The 21,438-nt window shown below is 42.8% G+C and overlaps 1 protein-coding gene across 5 annotated transcripts; it reads left to right on the top strand.

The window, feature by feature from the left end:
• Nucleotides 1–525: 525 nt before the first annotated feature.
• Nucleotides 526–18,228, top strand: LOC121326045 (transmembrane protein 150A-like). Of its 5 annotated transcripts, none has more exons than XM_041269189.1 (8): nucleotides 526–1,275; nucleotides 2,600–2,800; nucleotides 7,039–7,086; nucleotides 7,635–7,721; nucleotides 8,476–8,543; nucleotides 13,827–13,954; nucleotides 16,111–16,288; nucleotides 16,910–18,228. In XM_041269189.1, exons 2-8 carry the CDS (start codon nucleotides 2,736–2,738, stop codon nucleotides 17,143–17,145), a joined length of 810 nt encoding a protein of 269 aa, XP_041125123.1. In that variant the 5' UTR covers nucleotides 526–1,275; nucleotides 2,600–2,735; the 3' UTR covers nucleotides 17,146–18,228. The 5 variants fall into 5 exon arrangements, with proteins under 5 accessions (XP_041125123.1, XP_041125125.1, XP_041125124.1 ...); XM_041269191.1 differs by having other exon boundaries at nucleotides 2,549–2,800; XM_041269190.1 differs by having other exon boundaries at nucleotides 526–1,330.
• The last annotated feature ends 3,210 nt before the right edge of the window (nucleotides 18,229–21,438 follow it).

The following is a 21,438-nucleotide window of genomic DNA, read 5'->3' as shown; positions in this document are numbered from 1 at the left end:
CTCCCTCCTTCTACTCCCTCACTCCCTCCTTCTGCTCTCTCCTCCTCCTCTCTCCATCCCTCTGTCCCTCCCTCCTCATCCTTCTCCCTCCTCTCTCCTCGCTCACCCTCTTCTCTCTCCCTCCTCCTCCTCCTCCCTCTCTGCCTCCACCCTCTCTCCAACTCCCTTCACCCTCTCCTCTCTCCTCCCTCTCCCACCTGTATTCTCCCTTGCTTTCAATGCTTTATTCCACTTTGCTCTGCTTTTACTTGTATATAGTTGCTCTTGCATAAGGAGCAGGAGAGGCCAATGCTTCTTAAACAAGTCCTGGGGACCTCCTGTGTCTGCTGGTTTTCATGAGCTCTCAGTTACTTAACTAGACCCTTAATTGAACAGATCATTTGCTTAATTAGACCTTTTTACTTGTTTTCAGCTCTTAAACAGTTGCAGATTGCATACTGACTATAACATTTTATATGTAACTTGAACTGCAACTGTTCAAAAGCTGAAAACAATTAAAAAGGTCTAATTAAGCAAAGACACAGGGGTTCCTGTAGGACCGGGTTTGAGAAGCCCTGCTCTGTACATGTCACCCATGACTACAAATACTGTTAAATAAAACCAAACATATAGTTTGCTATCGTGTAGTGCAGTACACACTGGTATATTATAGGGTTCTGTAATGGTGAGGGGAGTTTGTTGTAAATGGGCTACGGAAAGGCTAAAGGTTGAGACTTGGATTAGGGGAATACATTGAAGCTGATTTGGAGTCTCCGTGTTAACAGTAAATCCAGTTCAAGTGTATATACGATTAACTAGAGAATTGACTCCAGTTCTCATAAGAGGAAAGCGGTTGTAGTTTTTCGGCATCGCCCGGGTTCTTTAGTTTCAATTTGGAGTCGATTACATCGGGAAAATGGCGCAGATTTCAACACAATAAACAAATTGTTACATCGCAGTTATCTGACGGACAGATGTGTTTTTCGTGTTATGGGAACTTGCCGTGTGATCCTTCTAGGAGTCGAGTGTGCTCTGGCTGGGACAGGGAGAGGGAGGGAGAGAGAGCACAGGCATCAAATCAAATTGCACATAGAAACTCACCATCACAAAGCGCACAGTGAGCACGGACTGTTGAGACTTGCTTACGGGAGTTTAGTTTTACGAGCAGGATTGTGAAGATCTGCATTATTAAGCTTTTACGTGGAAAGTCTGAGTCGCTGATGTGGACAGAGTGGAAAGTAGGCACGCATTTCAAGGAAAACAGCGTTGCTGCAAACTACAAGCTGAGAGGACTGGGTATGTGTGTTTTCTTTTTCATTCTGGGAAGAACAATCGAAGGAGCAGGAGAATGGTAAGACCAAAAAATATATATATTGTCGGGAACGGCACAACTTTTAAACTCGTTTCTTCAGCAACATCATTTTCCGGGAGGAAATAATAAAAATACTCTCCAGACTGCGTGGAATCGATCTTATATAACACACTGGTCTTTCTGTTGTTTTAGAAAAGGCTTTTTTTTTTTTTTTGCACTAGTTTTGACTTGTCCGCGGTTGCAAAAACGCTCATTTCATTTTACATTTACCTGGCAGATATTAATACAAATGTAGACCCCAATACACAAACCAGGAACTGCATTTCATTATGTTAACGAATATTTACTTTCAACATAGAACAGACTATACTGAACAGGTAAACTCACAATTCTTTACCGTCTGGGCGTTTTGTGTCTAACTCTGTAAGGTTCCGTTGTATTTTAGAACCCCCTTTTAAGTTCTATTAATAACTGTGGGTTACATAGGGATTCAGTGTAACACGAGTTACACAACTCATCATCTCCGATTGCCTTTAAATAGGACCGTTCTTGTCACGGTTCTTTTAAATACAAAACTTACTTTAACCAGCAGCGCTTGCGGCAGTTTTTAAATGCCTTTCTCGGTGTGCAGACTTCCCATGGTCATCCTTTCATTGCTCGCAGACTATGTGCGGTTTTCCAAAGTCAGCCGCAATATTTTTTTTTTTTTTTTTTTTATTTACACAAGCTGTGTCCTGAATGTGTCGCTCAGAAGGGGAGATGATGTCCAGTTCTAGAATAGACGAGGTGCTCAGTATACACAACTCCGGTTCTCGAACTTTCTTACTGGAGAATGGAATCATTGTAGAACCCGTTTTGGAGTTCTTTAAAAGCCTTGTGTGTGTTTCAACACAGCTTTCTGTCCATATTTTGCATTCCATGACACAGCCCCCCACAGAAAATTTATAAATGGGCATTTTGCCCATAGTGGAAAATTAGCCCCTCGGTCTGTTAAAGTGGTTCTAGCTAATGCTGTGTGCCCATTAATCTTACCTGTCCTGCTCTCACTAGTCACTATGTAGAGCCACATGCGCCAGATTGAAAAAAACTTGATTTCCTCCTGAAACACATTATAACAAACATAGTTTTAGTAAAGTATCTATCTATATATCTATGGGCGAAACGGCTATGCAATGGGAGTCTTATTTCCATCTCTGATCATTGAGAAGTAAGCATCTGTTAGCAGCACTAATAATAATGAGACTTTTTCATTTTCAGGGTAGAAGACAGCTCCTCACACAGATTCTTTGCTGCTGTTATTGTTTGCAGGGGGATGCTGGCGGTTATGGATTCAGTCCACCCAGTTCTTGGATTCAATGGTGATTAAAAACCCAGCTGTGTGGGAGAAAAGAAGGAGGAATATTTGGGAAGGTAGAAGTTCTCTGAGGGACCCCCCAGGCTGGCAATGTTCCTGTGGATGCTCCTCCCGGCCAGCCTGCCTGTCTTCACCATCACCGGGATGTGGATAGCGTGAGCAGCACAGCCTTTACTTTACACAGTCACATTTCCAATGGGTGATAGGAGTACCTCGCACTAGACCTGCACCCAGTCCTGCACCCAGCCCTGCACTCAGACTGAAGTGACCTGGAGCCAGGAGCTTTGAGCACTCAGACCCCTGCTAAATCCAAAGCATGAGCAAGCCTCCCATTAAGAGTACAGTACATGTTTACTGATCATGCAGCTACCAGAGGATGAGAAGTGCTATGCCTTGCCATTATAATAGCTTACCACAGTGTTTTTGTGCAGTATTTTTGCAGTTTATTTTCCCCAGTGCTATTCCCATGGTTACACTATATAGTTACCATCGATTACCCTGGATTGCCGTGTTTGTTACTGTGCTTTACCATACTTCGCTATTCTTTACAATGCTTACTTATGCTTTAACATGCTTTTTACTATCTAAACAATGTGCAGTCATGTTTTCAACAGGAATAGGGTATTAGGGGGCAGTTGCCCTAACGGCTGCATTCTGATCATAAACTAGGCACTTAATTGAAGGTAGTTCTGAGACCCAAGACTGCGTGCAAAGCTAGCACGAGTTCAAGCCTTGTCGGAATTAAACAATGAGATGACAAGTATTGTATGTTAGCGATAAAGTAGCAACAGCACTACTGCTTATTATGGGATTCCTATTGCCATTCCCTCTCATGGGATTACAGATCTGGCGATTAACCGGACAAGGTACAGGTTTCAAGAAACATCACAAAGGCTCCCATTCACAACACAGCACAGGCTGTCAAATTCCCTAAGCATTTTACTCCAAATTGTTGTGGGCTATTTCAGAAGGGGAAAACACCAATTACAATTCTAAAACACGAAATGCCTGAGTGGTTTATTTCATAGTATTAATGGAGGCAGTTGTTGGCACTCATTGACGCATCAATATATATATATATATAAAAAACAACTTTAAAAATGCTTAGCGATACTTTACCATGCTTTCACTGTGCTTTGTTACATTTTGCTGTGCTTTTGCTAAGAGACACTTTTAGAAGGGGTCTGCTAGCGTTCTGTGTAGTTGTGGCAGTGAGGAATGAGCAGTGCATCTTCCCTGCTGTAAAAATTGTATATCTTTCAGAGAACAAAGTGGCAGCCGAGCTTCACTGGAGATTGCATTGTCTTTAAATTGGTGTGTAAGTAAGCAGCCTGTGTGGGTTTGCAGCGTCCGCAGTACCTGACAGCTGCACTTCAATTGCCAGCTATACCTCTGATTTGCATCTGTGCAGTGCTTTCTCATGCAGGGTTCAGAGCAGGTGGCAGTCGTGCTGGACAATCATAAATCACAGGCGTGCCTCTGAAGATACCCGATAGCCTGGTAGACTGGCAGTGATAAGGAAAGAACCTCGATTGCAAAGCCTTTCTTGGGTCTCCTTTTAAAAAGAGGGACCAGTGATGATGTTGCTGGTGCTAATAAGAGTTAAGAGTTGATTTTAGCCCTAGGATTACATTTTAATTACAGCACCTCTATCTTTAAAAAGTACCAAAAAATGAAACAAACAGCGACTGCGATAAAGATAGCTGATGTGTGTCGGTAACAGTGCTGGCATATCATAACTGCACACAGCTGTTACTTAGCACTCTTCTTCAAAGCTGCGATAATAGGATAGCGATGCCATCATTTTAAGTTTAATCCTGGGGTAAATCTCATCAAAGCGTTTCTCATCAGGTGTTGACCAGGGCTGGTCTGGGGTAGCCCTTTGCATGTCTTTGGAGATCGCTATAGCAGTGGTATAGAACAAAGGAGTTCTGAAACCCACAAGTGGGTGGGTGCAGGACTGACTTGGGTTTTTATCTGTGAAAGAGTTCCAGCCTGCTTATTAAAACCAGCGTGTTTGTACAGGTGTCGTGCCGCAGCTGCTGCTGTAGAGGAGCCTATATGGGAGTGCTGTACCAGGCTTCTCTATGGCCTGTGGCACTGCATTCCAGGAAGGTAGAGGAATCTACTCTCTGTGCCCCCCTGCTCTTTACACAACCTCTACCTGTCTGTCAGCTTCCGAGCACAAGCACACAGCCGGCTGGACTGCAGGGCTCAGGCAAGCTGTCCCCTCGGGATAGAGAACGGGAGTGCCAATCAAGATTTTACCCTGGTTTGCTCATGTTTATTAGTATGCGTTACCATACCTCGCTGTTCTTTGTAATGCTTTGCCATGCTTTCACTGTGTGGATCACACTTTGCTATGCTTTTAATATGGGGATTGATTATAAGGGATTGCCACGATGATGTGCTTTTTGAGGAGTCTTTTCAGAAGCTGTCTTTGGTGGCATAGTTAGCGAGCATGACAAATCATGAGCTAAACAGAATGAACAATAGGGAGGAACACAGAACGCTGGTGAGAGGACACGAAAGTGGTGAGAAATAAACCTTGATATTAACATCCCATACCCTTTTAACAGTTTCCATTTGATTAGATCATTAGAATCATTCCAGTAGCCTTGTTTTAACAGAGAAAGTTTGTCAAGATGCGATAGAGCTTGTTGGCTAAGAAGGAACCCTCCTCATCAGATAATTAGCGTTCTCCGTACCTGATCTGTGAGCTTCATTCTATTAAGTGGTGATGAATGGTGCGTGTTTTTAATTGGTGGTTAGCCTTGTCATAAAAGACAAAGGTCTCTGTCTCTAGCTGGAGACTGTCCACATTCCCTGTTCTGTCATTCGGCTCCTGGTTCTTGTTAGAAAGAGGGACTCTCTTCTCCGTCCATCTCCAGCTCCAGGTACACTGAGAAGGAGTAGTGGCTTTTTCATGAGAAAAAAAAAAAAAAAAAAAGTCTACAGTTTCCCACAGTCACAATAAAATGTAATCTTCCGGTTTCCTTTTACTATATTGCTGTTTAGCCTTCTGTACGATCTGCTTTAGCCTTGTTTGAAGTCCAGTTTGTTTATACTACCCGCTTTTAAACCTGCTTGTCGCTATGTGAGCAGAATAGAAATGTCCATCCTGCCATTGCTTGCAGCAGTAGGAGATTACAGATCAATCAGTTACACAAGAAAAACAAAGCTGAAGTATTCTGCGGGTTTATATTCTTGCAGTCTCAGCACAACGTCGCATTCATTACTTTCTCGGGCTTGCAAAATATGTACAAATAAAACCTGATGGAAATTACGTTCAGAAGGTCTCAAACAACTTTTGCAGTCCTCATGTTTGCATGCTGTGTAGTGCTTATTTTTTTCAGTAGTTGTAGTTGGAATAAAAATAACTGGGGTGTTAAAATAAGTGTGACACAGAAGGGATAGATAGTGCCAAGTTAAAGTGTTAGTAAGGTGATCTCTGATGGTTTACTGGCCGCTAGTTCATTGACCGTCCAGCGGATGATAAATCAGTGGAATGACCTGGCAGGCACTGACTCCACTAAGTGTACAACCTGGGGACACTTTGAACTTCAATGCCTGGCCTTATAAAATGTCCTTCAGTAAAGCACAGCAAAGTGTAATAAAGCCTGGTAAAGCATAGGCAAGCATTGTAAAGCATATTAAAATGTTTTAAATCCAACAGGTGACGCTCTGCTGAACATTACCAAGCACATTATCTCATCTGGTCTTGTATGCTTAAAGAACTGGTTCATGTGTACCAGTCTGCAGTCAGAGCAGGAACCCGTTAACTCGGATTACAATCAGTTTTTATAAAAGTAGAACTTCAAGTCCTTGTACTGATGGACTCCTTCATGCACAGTGTAGTACAGTACATGTTGCAGATCCCTCTTCTATTCAGCTTGGTGAGAGTCCCTTCAACTGATAAGTGGCTTGTCTTATTTCCTGCGTCTCTTAATTCTACAGACTCTCATTTTGCTTTACAGGTATACAGTGCTTGAGTACCTGATCTGCGTGTAATACAGCCCTGCTTGTTATTTCCCAGATTCAGTTAATTCACTGATTGGCCACATGGATGGAAATTAGACTTGCCCATTCCAGGTTTTACTAAAATCTTGATTAGCCACAGTGTCTTGGTAACAAACTCAGGTGTGTCTTATTAAACTCCTAGTAAAAGCAGGAATGGATTAAAGTTTTATGTAATGGGAGTCTTATTTCCATCCCTGGGCCATGTCACTGTTGAATTGTACATCTGCTGTACTTCACAGTATAAGGGCTCTTGACTAATTCACTGTGTTCAGTATTTCCTAATTATTATATATGTTTGGATATGCTGGAGTGCTGTACAGTATATACAGAGCTGTACTTGTGTATTAATATATTTCTGTATTTTTCTTTCCAGATATGCCCTGGCTCTGTTCAATCAACATGTCTGCCCCATGGAGAACTGGTACAGTAACTTCTTCTCCTTCAGGCACTTCAGTGACACTGATGGAGCTGAAATGCTTGTGTGTTTGATTTCATCAGAGCTTGATTTTCATTACAGCATTTTACTGCACTGGGGGATCCACCTGGTTTGCATCAGCCACCGTATTTGTAGCAGTAAGCCTGGGATAGGTGTGTTGAGGCAGTTTATTCCCCAGTGCTGTAAAAAAAAAAAAAAACATGCATTAGCTAAAACACTCGCCTGATCAACTGTGCATGCATTTGGGATGCATTAGAATCCTACAACGATTACTTTTTTAGCTTGGCCCTGACACATGGACTTAGCAGTGGGGAAAGTTTTTTTGTTTTTCTGGTGATGTGTAACAAGCCCCTGTTTGTTCAGTGCCTCTGTGGGGCGAAGTGACCTCAGCACATCTGGCATTGCACAACTGGAGTGGTGACTCACTGATACCCTCAGCAGGGGTTACCCTACCTGTACAATAATCTATATAATATATAGGAGACCCTGATAGTGATGTGGTATACCCCCCCCCCCCTCCCCCCCCCCCTCAGGGTGTACAACCTGTCGTGTAAGGTGGAGCTAGCCAAGCAAGAAGGCCCTGAAGTTTGTTGCACCCCAGACAACATCCCGCTGGTAAGGTAAGGAACTGGAGAGTATTAGGAGTGATGCATACAATAGGTATACACACACACACACACAAAGTATGTATTACTACAGAAGTAAACTCAGCAGGCATGTGGAGTCTACACCACACCAACCCCTCTGTAGCTCGATGGAGAGGAGCTGTGAATAGGTACAGTACATAGGTATGTAGTAATAATGCTAACAATAGCAATAGCAGTCATAGAAGTATGCATATCAGAAATATGTTCGAGAGAGAGAGAGAAATCGGTGAGGGAGCTGGTTTAATTTCATCTGCTCCAGACCGACCCCCCTCTTCCTCCACTCCCTCCCTGCACTTCCTCTGCTCTTAGTGTGAAGTGGGTGAAAGGTGACTAGCTGCAGTTCTGTAGATGGTAATAGTCATTGCAGTGTAAAAATAGAATTGGATCTTTTGGAGTAGAACAAATGCAGTACTGTACATTCACCATAGTATAAGCATAGCAAAGTATAATAAAGCGTTGTTAAAACATAGGCAAGCATTGTAAAATATAGTGAGGTATGTTAAAGCATATTAAAAAAAAACATGGCAAACCACAGTAAACTATTTAAATGCAAAGTCTAACCATAGCAAAACATACCATGGGAAAACTTTAAGTGGCAGCCTCTGTGTTCGGAAGGGCCTCCTGAAATAAAGCTGTTCAGGAAGCCCGACTGAATCCCTGAGCCTTGAGTTTAGCACTCCTGCTTCAGACAGCTCCTAACCCTGCATTGTGTCTCTGTCTCCTGCAGTAAGTGTGGGACCCTGCCCCCTGAGAGCTGTCTGTTCAGTCTCATCTGCAGCATGGGCTCCTTCATGGGTAAGTTTCAGCCTCTCACGCCCCTCGCTCTGCCCCTCAGTGTCGTATCAGTCCTGGCAGGATTATTTACCTTACCTCTTTAATATGCAGTTACCTGTTTTATAAGTAGAATCAAATTCAGGATATCTGTTTGAGGAATTGATTCCCAAATCATATCTATATGCATTTTATCATCCATAACCATTGAACACTGCTAAATGTAGAAATACTCAAAGAACAATGATGCATTCCATGACAAATGTTTTGACTAGAAGCCTTTCTTAATAAATCATTGATTGAGATAAGACTAGTCAAAATGTTTGTCATGGGACTTTCTTTTAGTAATTGGCATGTAAACCAGTTTGGATTAACATAGGTTAGTATGATATAAACTCTTCAGACAGTATTGGTAGATCGGGTGATTTTTATCTGTTGTCGTCTTGTGACCAGTACAACACTCCGGAGTTTCTGTTCCGTGCTTCTCAAAGCACAGCTAACACCTATCTCTGCCAGGCCAATGCTACGCTCCCCGTTACGGGCGAAGCTGCTTTTCTATGAGCGTTCGTCGCGGGGAAGGAAGTTAACTTTGCAGATTCTGTGCTTCTCGTCCCCCGATCTGCTCTCATGTTACCGCCTCAGAGTGAGGTATCTCGTTTAATGTTTATAAACCGGACACACATGTTGATTTAAAAAAAAAAAAAATAATAGCTTTGAAATGATGACCCTTTTCCCTCTCCATTCTCTCTCACTTCTCCCTCACTCTCTTTGAATTTCACTATCTCTCTCACTCTCATCCCTCTCCTCATTCTCTCTCTCTCCCCCCCTTTCTCTTCCTCACTTTGGATTTGACTTCTTCCCCCTCCCTCTCCTGCTTCTTTCTCCTTCTTTCACTTTAAATGTGACTACTCCATTCTCCCTCCCTCTCTCTCACTTTGAATTTCCCTATCGCTCTGTCCCTCACTCTGATTTATCTCTGTCCCTCACTCAAGTTTATCTTGGTGCCGGTTAGAGAAGGCCATATTTAGCCAGAGCCTGCTGGTTTGATTTCACAAGTGGTGGATCAGGGCTGTGTGATTGAGAGCCGGAGAAGTCAGCTGGGTTTTATAACAGGCGCCGTTTTCCCTTTTTATAGTACAATTCCCATCGGAGAGAAGGAAGAGGAGAATTTATTGATACCTCTTGCTGACCATCAGGGATAGGAAAAAAGAATCCCATTGCATAAGTTTGAACCAGTCCTGGTTTTACAATTGAGTTTGATAAAACGTATCTGAGCTTGCTACCTGTACACAATAGGAGTGTCTGATTTTCATCCCTTTTCATCTCTTTTTGCAACATTGCATTTCCCTGCATATGATTAGCTGGTCTTTATATTGAAAGTGCCATGCTTGGTAATATTGCTGACAGCGACAGTGTTTGATATTGCTAAAGGCTATAGGACCATCGTGTCACATGATCCTTTCCAAGGTCTCATTTATATGAAAGGTGTTCACATTATCCGATTTGCTGGAGTTGTTTTCAGTAGCTCCTGAATGCTGAGTTGTGAAGTTCTACTGTCGGGGCCGTGCCAATGAAAACAGCAGCTTGCCTCTCCTCGGACAGAGTGCTCAGTGTGACCTGGCTCTGAGAAGACCTGTGTTAAATTGAGATCCAGAGGTCTCTGCAGCTAAAGGAGGCGCGCTCTGCTGATACCCCAAGTACTGCTGTGCTGCGTAGCGTCCTCTAGTGCAAAACCACAAGGGAAACTATTCGGTCAACATTCGGCACTGCAGACCTGCGAAGAGGCCCGAGGAAGAGCAAAGCTCTGTACAGCTCATTAATAAAAGGTGAAGTGGCACTCCGGATAGAACCTGGGAGTGAGTTCCATAGTGTGATGTACCAACACAATTTTACATGTGTATCTAGTGCGCCACTAATCCGATTGCGATGAAGCCTGAGGCTGTTCTAGAACACCACAGTATTGGAATCTGTCTGCTGAACGGGTGTGAACTCAACAGGAAGATGTGAAAAAGCATTCTGCCGCTTTGTAGGTGAGCGACCAAACACGACCTTCAGCTTGAGGGGGTCAGCAAGGTCGTGGAGGTCACTTTGGCGGTCGCAGTGCATGTTTATTGATACACACTGGGAAGACTGACTGTCTCTCTGAAGACACGCATGTCAAAATAAAACAAACAACAACACTCCACTAACAGTTGAAGACAAACAGTAACTGGCAAAAGAAAAGGACATTTCTGGGAGGTGTTGCAGAGAAACTGCTGGGTAATTCACTGGCCTCTCCTGTCTTTCCAGGGTTTCAGTGAATCGGGGTGCAGGGACAATTACACATTCATGATTTAAAAAACAAAACAAAAACTAGCTGCAACTATTAATCCATTGAATTGAATGATCATGACTGTTACGCTAATCAGTTAAAAAAAACCAGAAAAACTGCAGCTCTGCGTTTGAGATTTGAACGGGTGTTCTGTCAGCTGTTTTATTCATTTACTGTTATAATGTAAACAGTGAAAGAGACGACAAGTAAATATTCCAGGGGTCTTGCCCCTGAATAAGGCCCTGTTGAAGAAAAGAGAGTCTCTTCTGTACTGTAGAGTGTGGTGTTTATTTCCGACGTCATGGATGCACAGGTTTCCTTTTCACTTTACCTTTCTGACAGAGTCATTTATACATTCTGCTGAATGAATGAATACAATCGTGGTCATTTTTGTCATACATTTCAAGCAGTGATCGTTTTGAATATTCTAAGATTTCTCCCAGTCCTATATAAAAAGATATGCAGTGTTTGATACAATAGGCTCTGGAACTGTTTCTGTCCCCCAGAGTGAAGCAAGATTGTACATGACAAAACTTCCCATAGACAGCAATTCTGTAGACCGCAGTTTTGATTATATAGTCTAGACTGAACATTCTGTTTTTGGGTTATATCACCACCTGTAATGGTCCTGTAATGTGTTCATTTTTACCTCCGACCGTAAGAAACAATAGAAAGTTTGGCTTTCCTTATCTGATTTCAGCTTAAATCTTAAAGTATGAATTGATATCTACAATGTGTGGTTTTTGGAGCGCTGCAGGCGTATTGGGCCACATTTTCAAAGCTTTCGCTTCAGTCTTTAATTGACTGCTATTTTTTTTAAAAGGAGGAAAAAAAAATCCATGTTAATGTTACAAAATAAAGAAAAAGACATTGAGAGCGCTTGAGAGAACTGGAAATATTTAGCTTTAAGGTTTTGTAAAATTATCAGGCGTTTTGACTGCTTTAAAAAAACAGGAGTTAATTAAAGACTGGAGTAAGGCTTTGAAATTACGAGCCGTTGTCTCTGTCTAGCTGCTGGCACTGTGCTGCGTGAGGTTAGGCGGAAGAATTTTCTTAAACCAACCACCGTGTGTCGGTTCCAGGAACTCTACATGATCTCAGTCAGAAACTCCGGGACCTGCAGCTATTACAGTTTCTTGTATTTTCCAAGAAGGAATATTTCTGTGGAGTTGTAAGAAGAGATTAAAGCGATCCAGAATTACAAAACTGTCTTTTAAAGTAACATATATTACAACATATATTGGGTGTTTTTTTTTCTCTTTCTCTCTCTCTCTGTATCCCAGCCTCATAACACTGGAAATATCTGCTATCATTTTTCTGTCTCCCTTTAAAACCACATCCTGATTTGAGTCTTGCGTGGGCCCTGACGAGCACTGGGTTTGGGCTCAGAGCTGCACCAGACCCCCCTACATTGTTTCACTGTGATTTTGTATACATAGCTTGTAAATGACTGCTTTGGCAAGGCTTAGTCATGCAACTGCCAGCAAGGCAGCATCTAGTTACACACACTTACAATTGTGTGTGTATATATCTAGACTAGAGCATAAATAGCATATCTGGTGTGTATCCAGTTGTGGTGAAGCTTGCCAAGAATCTTTCTTACCACGGAATTCAGCGGATCGTAATCTGGGGGTAATTTTGCTAGTCTAAAAGTTTACCTTACTGTGAATATGTTCTTTGTAATTTATGATTTAGTGTTTCAAAGTTATGAATATAATATACAGAGGACTGTCTGCCTGTGCGTATGTATGTTGCCCCTAGATTTCTGCATGTCTGTAGAATAGATGCTGGTCATTGGTAACAGCACTGGAGCCCTTGTTTTGTATCACAGCTGGGGTGTGCTGTATTTGGTTCGGGGTCTCTTGTCTAGGCAGTGTTTCGGGGTCTCTTGTCTAGGCGGTGTTTCGGGGTGTCGTGTAGGCTGTGTTTCGGGGTCTCTTGTCTAGGCGGTGTTTCGGGGTCTCTTGTCTAGGTGGTGTTTCGGGGTCTCATGCAGGCTGTGTTTCGAGGTCTCGTGCAGGCTGTGTTTCGGGGTCTCTTGCTCCAATCCGGACGCTCTTTTACAGGCCTGTGTTTTGTCTGTATGGGTGATTTCGGCAGAGCGCTGGCAGTAAAGTGGTACCACGCCTGGAAAAATAAATCCTTGGAAGAATCCCAACAAGCGAAGCCCTGCAGCATGGAAACAGCCAGGCCCATGAGCTGGAGTGTAGGGTTTCAGAGGCAGAAATGGGCGGGATGAGATGGGAATGCGGGCTTTGATCTCGACTAGTGAAAGATGAGATTACCTTGGCTGCTTGCGTTTTTGCTTCTTTATTAGCAGTGCTGCGAGTGCCAAGGATTCATTAAAGCACTTATTAGCACAAATAACTTTGTCAGTGTCCTGTTCTGTGTGCCTGGGTTTCTCAGGTACCCCTGTTGTGTTTGCAGAAGTGGAAATAAGGCTCCCATTGCATAGCAGTCTTATCCATTCCTGATTTTACTGAGTTTAATTTAATAAGACACACCTGACACGCTTGTTACCTATACATTGTGGTGAATGAAGCATGCATTAAAACCTGGAATGCAACAGGAGTCTTCCCTGGCTTGCCTGTGTCTCAGTGATGCCCCTCTGTGTGTGTTTCAGCCATGTCACGCTACTGTATCTCAGTGATGCCCCTCTGTGTCTGTTTCAGCCATGTCACGCTACTGTATCTCAGTGATGCCCCTCTGTGTGTGTTTCAGCCATGTCACAGTGATGCTACTGTATCTCAGTGATGCCCCTCTGTGTCTGTTTCAGCCATGTCACGCTACTGTATCTCAGTGATGCCCCTCTGTGTGTGTTTCAGCCATGTCACACTACTGTATCTCAGTGATGCCCCTCTGTGTGTGTTTCAGCCATGTCACGCTACTGTATCTCAGTGATGCCCCTCTGTGTGTGTTTCAGCCATGTCACGCTACTGTATCTCAGTGATGCCCCTCTGTGTGTGTTTCAGCCATGTCGCTCTGCTGTATTTCAGTGATGGTGATCGGGCTGCTACGCTATGCCCATGTCATTGAGAAGCACCAGAACTGTGTCCTCAACACCGCCGCTCTGTCCACTGGCTGGATCTGTGCCGCCGGGCTCATCGTCGTTGGAAACTTTCAGGTAAGAAACAATCAGGAATGATTTACCCCTGTTTAAAATACATTCAAGGGTCTATCTGCAAAGATATTCGGAGATAGAGCAGGCGGGTTGAGAGGTAAAGAGGACGTTTGTTCGGTGTCCAACAGTTAGGATTTATTACAGCAGACTGCGAAAATGTTCTGTACAGGGATGGAAATAGGAGTTCCACTGCATAGCAGTTTGATCCATTCCTGGTTTTACTATGAGTTTAATAAGAGACACTTTCTTATCTATACACTGTGGCTAATCAAGCTTGAAACCTGGAATGGGTGAAACTGCTATGCAGTAGGTTTGCCGTGTTTATTAATGTGCTTCACCATGCTTCTCTATTCTTTGCTGTACTCGCCTATGCTTTGCCATGCTTTCACTGTGCTTTATCACACTTTGCTATGCTTTTCTAAGGGTTAAAGTGAGGAGTGGGGAGCTGGGTGGAGCCGGCTGTGTGCAGAGCGCTTCCTGGTACTCTGTGTGATCTGTTTGTATTGCTTTAAAAACATCCATCCATTTGGCAAGGGAGCCTCTATTAAAACGAGAATGGCAGGTTTGGTAAAGCATTAGTGTAAATGATGGATCAGCCGCCCCTCACCTACGCTGCAGTTCTGTTCACAGCAGAGGAGCTCAGAAACCAGGGACACACAACGACGGCCGGGCTGCTTGATTCAATAACAAACTTGCATGCTGGCTTGTGAGGCCCGGGATTCTTTAAGTGTTCTCTGACTTTTAAACTTCTCCCTGAGCTCAGGTGGATGTTGTGTTTCCACTTCAGAACAAGCTTTAAGTTGGGGGAGGGTTATATAAGGATTAAAAGTAGGACTCGTCCTAACTCTGCTCTACACCCATCGCTGGGGTGGTTCTGTGCACGTGCAGGCCTTCGTTGGACGCCAGACCCCAGTGTGTATCTGAAATAAACAACAGTAAGACCAGAGCAGCTGTGTTCATGCCTCTGCTCATACAGTGAGGTGACAGGCTGCAGTATATTGTGCGGAAATCCTTTCTTTTTCCCCAATCGGGATGCTCTCACCCGCTTTTCTCCTTCTCCCTCCTCTCTCCCCCTTTCCTGCTCGCTCTCGCTCCACTCGTATTCCTCTGCATGTCTGCACACGTCTGTCCCTTCCCTCTTGTCATCTGCCTGGTATTCCTGGAAGCCAGTTCTATGTATTCTTGGTAAATGAAGTCATACACATGAAGTATGAAGCAGTGGGTGGATCCAAGTTTTTAGTGAAGTGTTGGCTTTTTGTTTTCTGTGTAGCTGCATTCCCTTCCTAAAATAAATAATATTTTTTCATGTTTTAAATTGAATGTTTGAGCTTGTTGCCTATACACTGTGGCTAATCAAGCTCACAGTAAAACCTAGAATGGGAGAAACTGTGCAATCTAATTTTCATTCCTGTTGCAGTAACCCTCCTATTATGTTTTGGGTCTATTTGACCCAACATTGGTTTCCATTGATCTTAAATGTTACTCTTGTTTTATCCCTGTAATATTTGATGACTTTTCCTAGGTTGGGGTCACAGACTTATAAAGAGAAAATAAGAACTTTGAGATGTTTTATGTATTTATTTATTTTTAGAGTTGATCTTGTATACAAACATAATGCCTAAGATCAATATGACACAAGATAGCTTTGTATGCATGAAGGTTGTTGTTATTATTATTATTATTATTATTATTATTATCTGCACCTGTCTAGAGAGGTGTTTATAAACAAGGTTTATGCACATCTCTAGAAGGCAGAGGTTAGTAGAGGCTCATTTTCTCTGCAACACGAGTACAAATATTTTATCTATTCAAGGCTGTTTCAATTTGTTTGAAATTGCACCAGGTCAATATGACCCGAAACATAAGACATACCTAACTTCAGAACATTTATAGGAGGGATGACTTGCTTTTGTACATGATAAATTGTTAGATGTAGCCCTGTCTTCTCTCTCTGATATGCTAAGGTGCATTTTGCTTCAGTGCCCTGTTCTACAGTAACCCTTCCTGTCTTTGCTGCCCCATACAGGTTGACAATGTTAAGATGCTACTGTGCTGTATTGAATTGAATTGTATTGCATTGAATTATATTATATCATATTGCATTGTATTGCAATTCCCTGTGCTACATTAACCCCTCCCCTCTCTGCTGCCTCCTACAGGTTGACAATGCGAAGGTGCTGCACTACGTAGGTGCCAGCGTTGCATTCCCCACCAGCATGCTGTTTGCTTGTCTGCAGTCTGCGCTGACATACCGCCTGGCCAAGACTGGCTGTGAATACGGAGTGGGGCACCTACGCTGCAGTCTGACCCTGCTCGCCTTCATCACACTCGTACTGAGTATCCTTTACACTGTGTACCAATCACCCCCTAGACTTCACCCTTTACCCCTCTACCCCCTGCACTCCACCCTCTACTCCTACACTCCATCGTTTACCCCATACCCCCATGCTCTACCCCTATACTCCACCCTCTATCCACATACCCCTACACTCCACCCTGTACCCCCATATCCCCTACACTACCCCTATACTCCACCCTCTACCCCCATACCCCCTACACTCTACCCCTAGACTCTGCCCTCTACCTCTAGACTCCACCCTCTACCCCCTCCACTCTACGCCCCTACTGCGCCCCTACTGCACTGACCCTGCTCACCTTCATCAAGCTCGTGCTATCTATTACACTGTCACAGAACTGCCCCCTCCTCGCCTTTGTCATTCTCACCTCCTGTCCCCTACCTCCCAATCTTAACCTATCATCTAGTGGACATTGATAAACACTTTTAGTACGTCTACTGACCTCAACCTGATCACTATTACATGTTGCTGCTAACTGATGATGGTAATAAAAGTGGCCTTGCTGACTAATCTGGAATGAATAAACTCCTTGTTAACATATAAACCCACAGCGATACCAGTCTGTTCCCTGTTCCAGCTCCTTAACCCTCCCTGCCTCTAGGTGGCGTGTTCTTTGTGCAGGAGAGCTTTGAGCTGCAGCACACCGCTGCGATCTGTGAGTGGACCTTCACCTTCATCATCCTCATCTTCTACGGGACGTTCACCTTCGAATTCGGGGGGGTGTCGAGCAGGACCCTGCTGGTGCTGTTTGGGGGGGGCTGCAAGGGGGAGGGGGGGTCTCGCAATAGCAGCAGAGAATCCAGCAACCTGAGAGCATCGGAATGCTGTAGAGACTGACAGACGGACGCATGCTCTGTCAAAATACGGACTGGCCAGCACAGTTGGGAGGTTCCAAGAGGGGGATGGGGTTTGGGAGGGGGATTACAATGTCATTGACCCGCCCCCTCTTACCCGTCAATCGAACCCCTAAGCCCGATTTAATGTTGCACGTTGCTAAATGAACAAAGTTTCAAATGAACCCAGGACTAGTGACTTTCTGCAGAGTCTGAGACAGATTTCTAATTCTCAAAGTTTTAGTTGTGAAAGTGTGCCGTGTTCCTGCTGTCTGTGTTCCCTGGGAACAGACAAGTCCAGGGAAGATGGGGTTAAGGAACCATGCAGATCACAATCTAAGAAGTACTGACCAAACCAGACCCTGCTGCTGCTGCTGCTGCTTTGCTTTTTGAGATCAGATCAGAGCAGATCACATTCCAAAAAGCAGTAATACTGGCTAAGCCTGACCCTGCCGAGAGGTACATGCGTCTCGCATCTGACAACAACAGTCAAGGGATCCAGGAGTAAGATCTCTAAACACACACACTAAAAAAACTGTACCAGCTACATTGTTGCCATGCACCCTACAAAGCAGCTTTGGGTCATACTGTGATCACGAATACTTTAGAATAAAAACGGTACTAAAACATGGGACAAGGAGCGACTGCGTGGATGATTTTTATCAAAAGACACATTTTCCCAGTTTAATGCCATGATGCCTGAAGACTGGACCAATCATTTTTGTGCTTTCATTTTTTTACAATTTTAATATATATTTTATTTTTCAAAACATTTTGTCGCGCCTGAACCTTGAAGATGGCAAGGGGACTGCGAGCCAAAGCCTTTGCTGACAACAGCCTTTCTTTTAGATTGCCTTTCTGATGTAATGTCTATGGTGCTGCCTTAGAACTGACCAAAGAGAAGCCAAACCCAGGGAGTGCACCATAGAACTGACTAGATCTGACTAAACCCAAAACTAGATGTGTTGTATGAAATGAATTTAATCTGCATTTTATTTTGAAGCAGAGAAAAACAAGAGCGACAAAAAAGGTGTATTATTCTATTAGGTGTTGTTACAATATTGTTAAATGAATAAAGAGAATATATGAACCAAAACTTGTGTGAAGTGTCTGTGTCTAACTATTTATGTCTGTCTGTCTGTCTCACTATACACAATCTTTGGGTTGCGACACTGGAGTGGCTTTAAAACAAGAAAGTGAATGTCCTAGAGTGGTCTTGTCAAAGCCCGGACTTGAATCCGATTGAGAATCTGTGGCAAGACTTGAAGATTGCTGTCCACCAACGATCCCCATCCAACTTGACAGAGCTTGAACAATTTTGCCAAGAAGACTGGGCGAATATTGCATGATCCAGCTTTGCAAACCTGGTAAAGACTTACCCCAAAAGACTCGCAGCTGTAATTGCTACCATAGGTGGTTCTACCAAGTATTGACTCATGGGGGTGAATACTTATCTAACCAAGACATTTCACTTTTAATTTTTCATTAACTCTTGTTTCACAATAAAAATGATCTTGTCTCTTCAAAGTGTTGAGTAGGTTGTGTAAATCAATCGCAAGTTTATAAAAAGCGGACGCAGAAGGCCTTCTAATATTTCCCAGGCAATATCTGATGGGCCAATGCAACCCCACCTAAAATCTTTTCCACAAACAAAATATGCAACAGATTTTCAAAGTTTTAACGATGACTGTTCCCTTGCATTGTATATAGCATAACAGCTAATGCGGTAGTCTCTCTTCCATGTCGATTTCTGAACATTTCAAGGAATGTGTTACAGAACATGTAACTTGTGAAGAGGCATCACTATTGACTTCAGGGGAATACTGTGTCAACTTGCACTTACCAGTCATTGCAACTGAGCTGAGAAACAGATTGAACGACAATAATAGCAGTTTGGATCCCAGAGGGATACTTTTCTCGACACTTCAGTGCTGAAACAATTTGCTTAGCATTATATATGTGACATGGACAGTATAGAAGCTGCGGCTAGATTGCTTTCTAAGAGCTGTACAAACTGTGTCATTGCCAATACCTTCCCTCCATCCAGTGCTTCTGCTCAGAGTACCTTTTTCATGCATGAAGCGTTTAAAAACACATCTGTGAAACCTAATGGCCAATGAATAATCTTGCCATTCTTACAGTGCGAAGTGCCTTGGCTAAACTAACTGGACCTTGACGCTGTTGTGGACAAGTTTGCTTATAATCATCACAACATACGAATCCAGCTGATGCTGATCAGTAATTAATACTGATTGCTCATTTTTGGTTTAATTATGAAAATTAACTACAGCTATTTGACTTATTGGAGTGCAACATCGGATAACCTTTTTGATTTTAACAATTGGTGCCTCTTGAATGTAGTTTATTAGCAGTGAATACATAATATTACATTGTGAGTCACCAGTTTACCAAAAAACAAACAAGGGAAAATACTCTGCAACAAAAGTACTTTCTTAGAGCTTAATTTATCTTCCACAGGTTTCTCTTCCCTTATCCTTTATATAATGATAATAATAATAAAAAAAAAAAAAAATCTCTGCCCTCCCCGCCAAGCCCATCTGTTTGCCACCCCTTCGCCTCCCCTCTTCCCAAATCCTAGTTTAAGTTACTGATAGCTGGCTGAACTGATGAATCTCATCTGTGGCAGGACACCAGCAGGTGGCAGCAGCTGCCCTGGCATGCATCATCACTTCATTCTTTTAAGACTGTTGCACCTCAGCAGGCACACATACAGATGAAAGCTTCAGCAGTTGTTTTTTCAGTGTTTATTTTTGCATTAGTATGCACCCTGTGCTTCCCAATGCTCCTCTGTGCTTAATCATGCTTACCAATGCATAGGTGTGCTGCATTTCAACATGCATTTTTCACAGGCCCACGAAACACCATAATACATCACTTCCCTTTTAGAGTAAATATTTTGATACAGAGGTACAGAATGATCTGGTCTCTGCAGTTTCTTAGATTTTTTTTTTTTGTTATCTTAGTACATCTAGGACCTTGACTTTTACTACTTGACTTTAACTTCAAACAAGCTTGCTGCTATAGTCATCTAGTTAGTAGTTATGTGAAGCCTAACTTGCGTTATCAAATCCATCCACTCTATGGCACTGTGCTCAATTGATCTAACAGTGTGTGTGTGTGTGTGTGTGTGTGTATATATATATATATATATATATAATTGATTTTTAAAGAACAGGGGTGGTATAATATATAAAGTAGTAGAACCTGTGATGCATTAGTGTGATACATTCATCTGAAATTTCTTTGTATCAGATAGAAAAGATGTCACATTTAGCTGTATTGTTTAATTATTCTTATTTAGCTATACATTATAAACATTTAGTATAGGTTTCTGTGTAAGATACAAGCTGATTTTTGCACTTTTCTCTCTGTGTAATTATTTAAAGGCAAATTTATTTTTTGATGTAAGATGGATACTTGCCTTCACAAACTCTTGCTCTGCTGTTAATTTAACTATAAAACTCAAACTTTCTGACATTTATCTTAATCTGGCTTTGATTTAGACAAACATGGAGCACTTGGGGAATATATTGAAAATGTATATTTAAATAAACTGGAAAATAAGGAAGGGGAAAAGTGCATGATAAAGAAATTTAAACCAACTAAGCTTTTAAAATGAATTTCTCACTGCTTATTTATGCAAGCAAATATCCCTCTGATCCCCTTTTTCTTCTGTTTGCTTTATGTTATTGAAATGAATCTCCTCCTAGCGGCTGATCAGATTAGAAAAGCAAATCAAGTCAAAATGTAGAGAAGCAATAATGAACCTGTGGGGTGAAAAAAACGAAACTTTGAGAAAACTCGTTCAAACGTGAGCCATTTGAAATATGCAACAAACATACAAGCATCAGATGTAAAGGAATACATGTGTTTCCTGGGGGCCCGTAAAAGTCCATCTGTTGTCCGATTGTATTTAAGTGTGTCCCAGTGTCTCCATTACTGGATAATGCACATGATCCCCTCTCTCCCGTAGCCTCTCTGAGTATCGTGTCCCAGTGCTCACGTTACTGACGACATCATGACTGCCAAGATAAACAAGCCTGTTGTACCAGGGGGTCAGGTCAGAGGTCAGCGCTGTACAGATGTAGGGGCACTGTTCTGACACAGAGTTATGAAACTGGATCCGAGATCACGCCCGTCGCTTTCAAAGAGAACCAGCTGCATCTTCACCCAGTCCTGGTTAAGACATTGATCCGGTTTCCTTTGCAAGTGAACTCCTGACAGGACTGGGCACTAGGGGCATCAAAGTGCAATTTCCATAAAAAAAATACAGAAA

This window comes from Polyodon spathula, chromosome 13 (assembly GCF_017654505.1).
Source record: "Polyodon spathula isolate WHYD16114869_AA chromosome 13, ASM1765450v1, whole genome shotgun sequence".
Taxonomy (NCBI): domain Eukaryota; kingdom Metazoa; phylum Chordata; class Actinopteri; order Acipenseriformes; family Polyodontidae; genus Polyodon; species Polyodon spathula.
Note: the sequence above shows the minus strand (reverse complement) of the source record. Positions and strands in the feature narration are given on the sequence as shown.

Coding starts and splice junctions, on each gene's coding strand:
- LOC121326045 (XM_041269189.1), top strand. CDS start 2,736: ATGTTCCTGTGGATGCTCCTCCCGGCCAGCCTGCCTGTCTTCACCATC. Junction 2,801..7,038: donor ATCACCGGGATGTGGATAGC/GTGAGCAGCACA, acceptor TTTTCTTTCCAG/ATATGCCCTGGCTCTGTTCA. Junction 7,722..8,475: donor GACAACATCCCGCTGGTAAG/GTAAGGAACTGG, acceptor TGTCTCCTGCAG/TAAGTGTGGGACCCTGCCCC.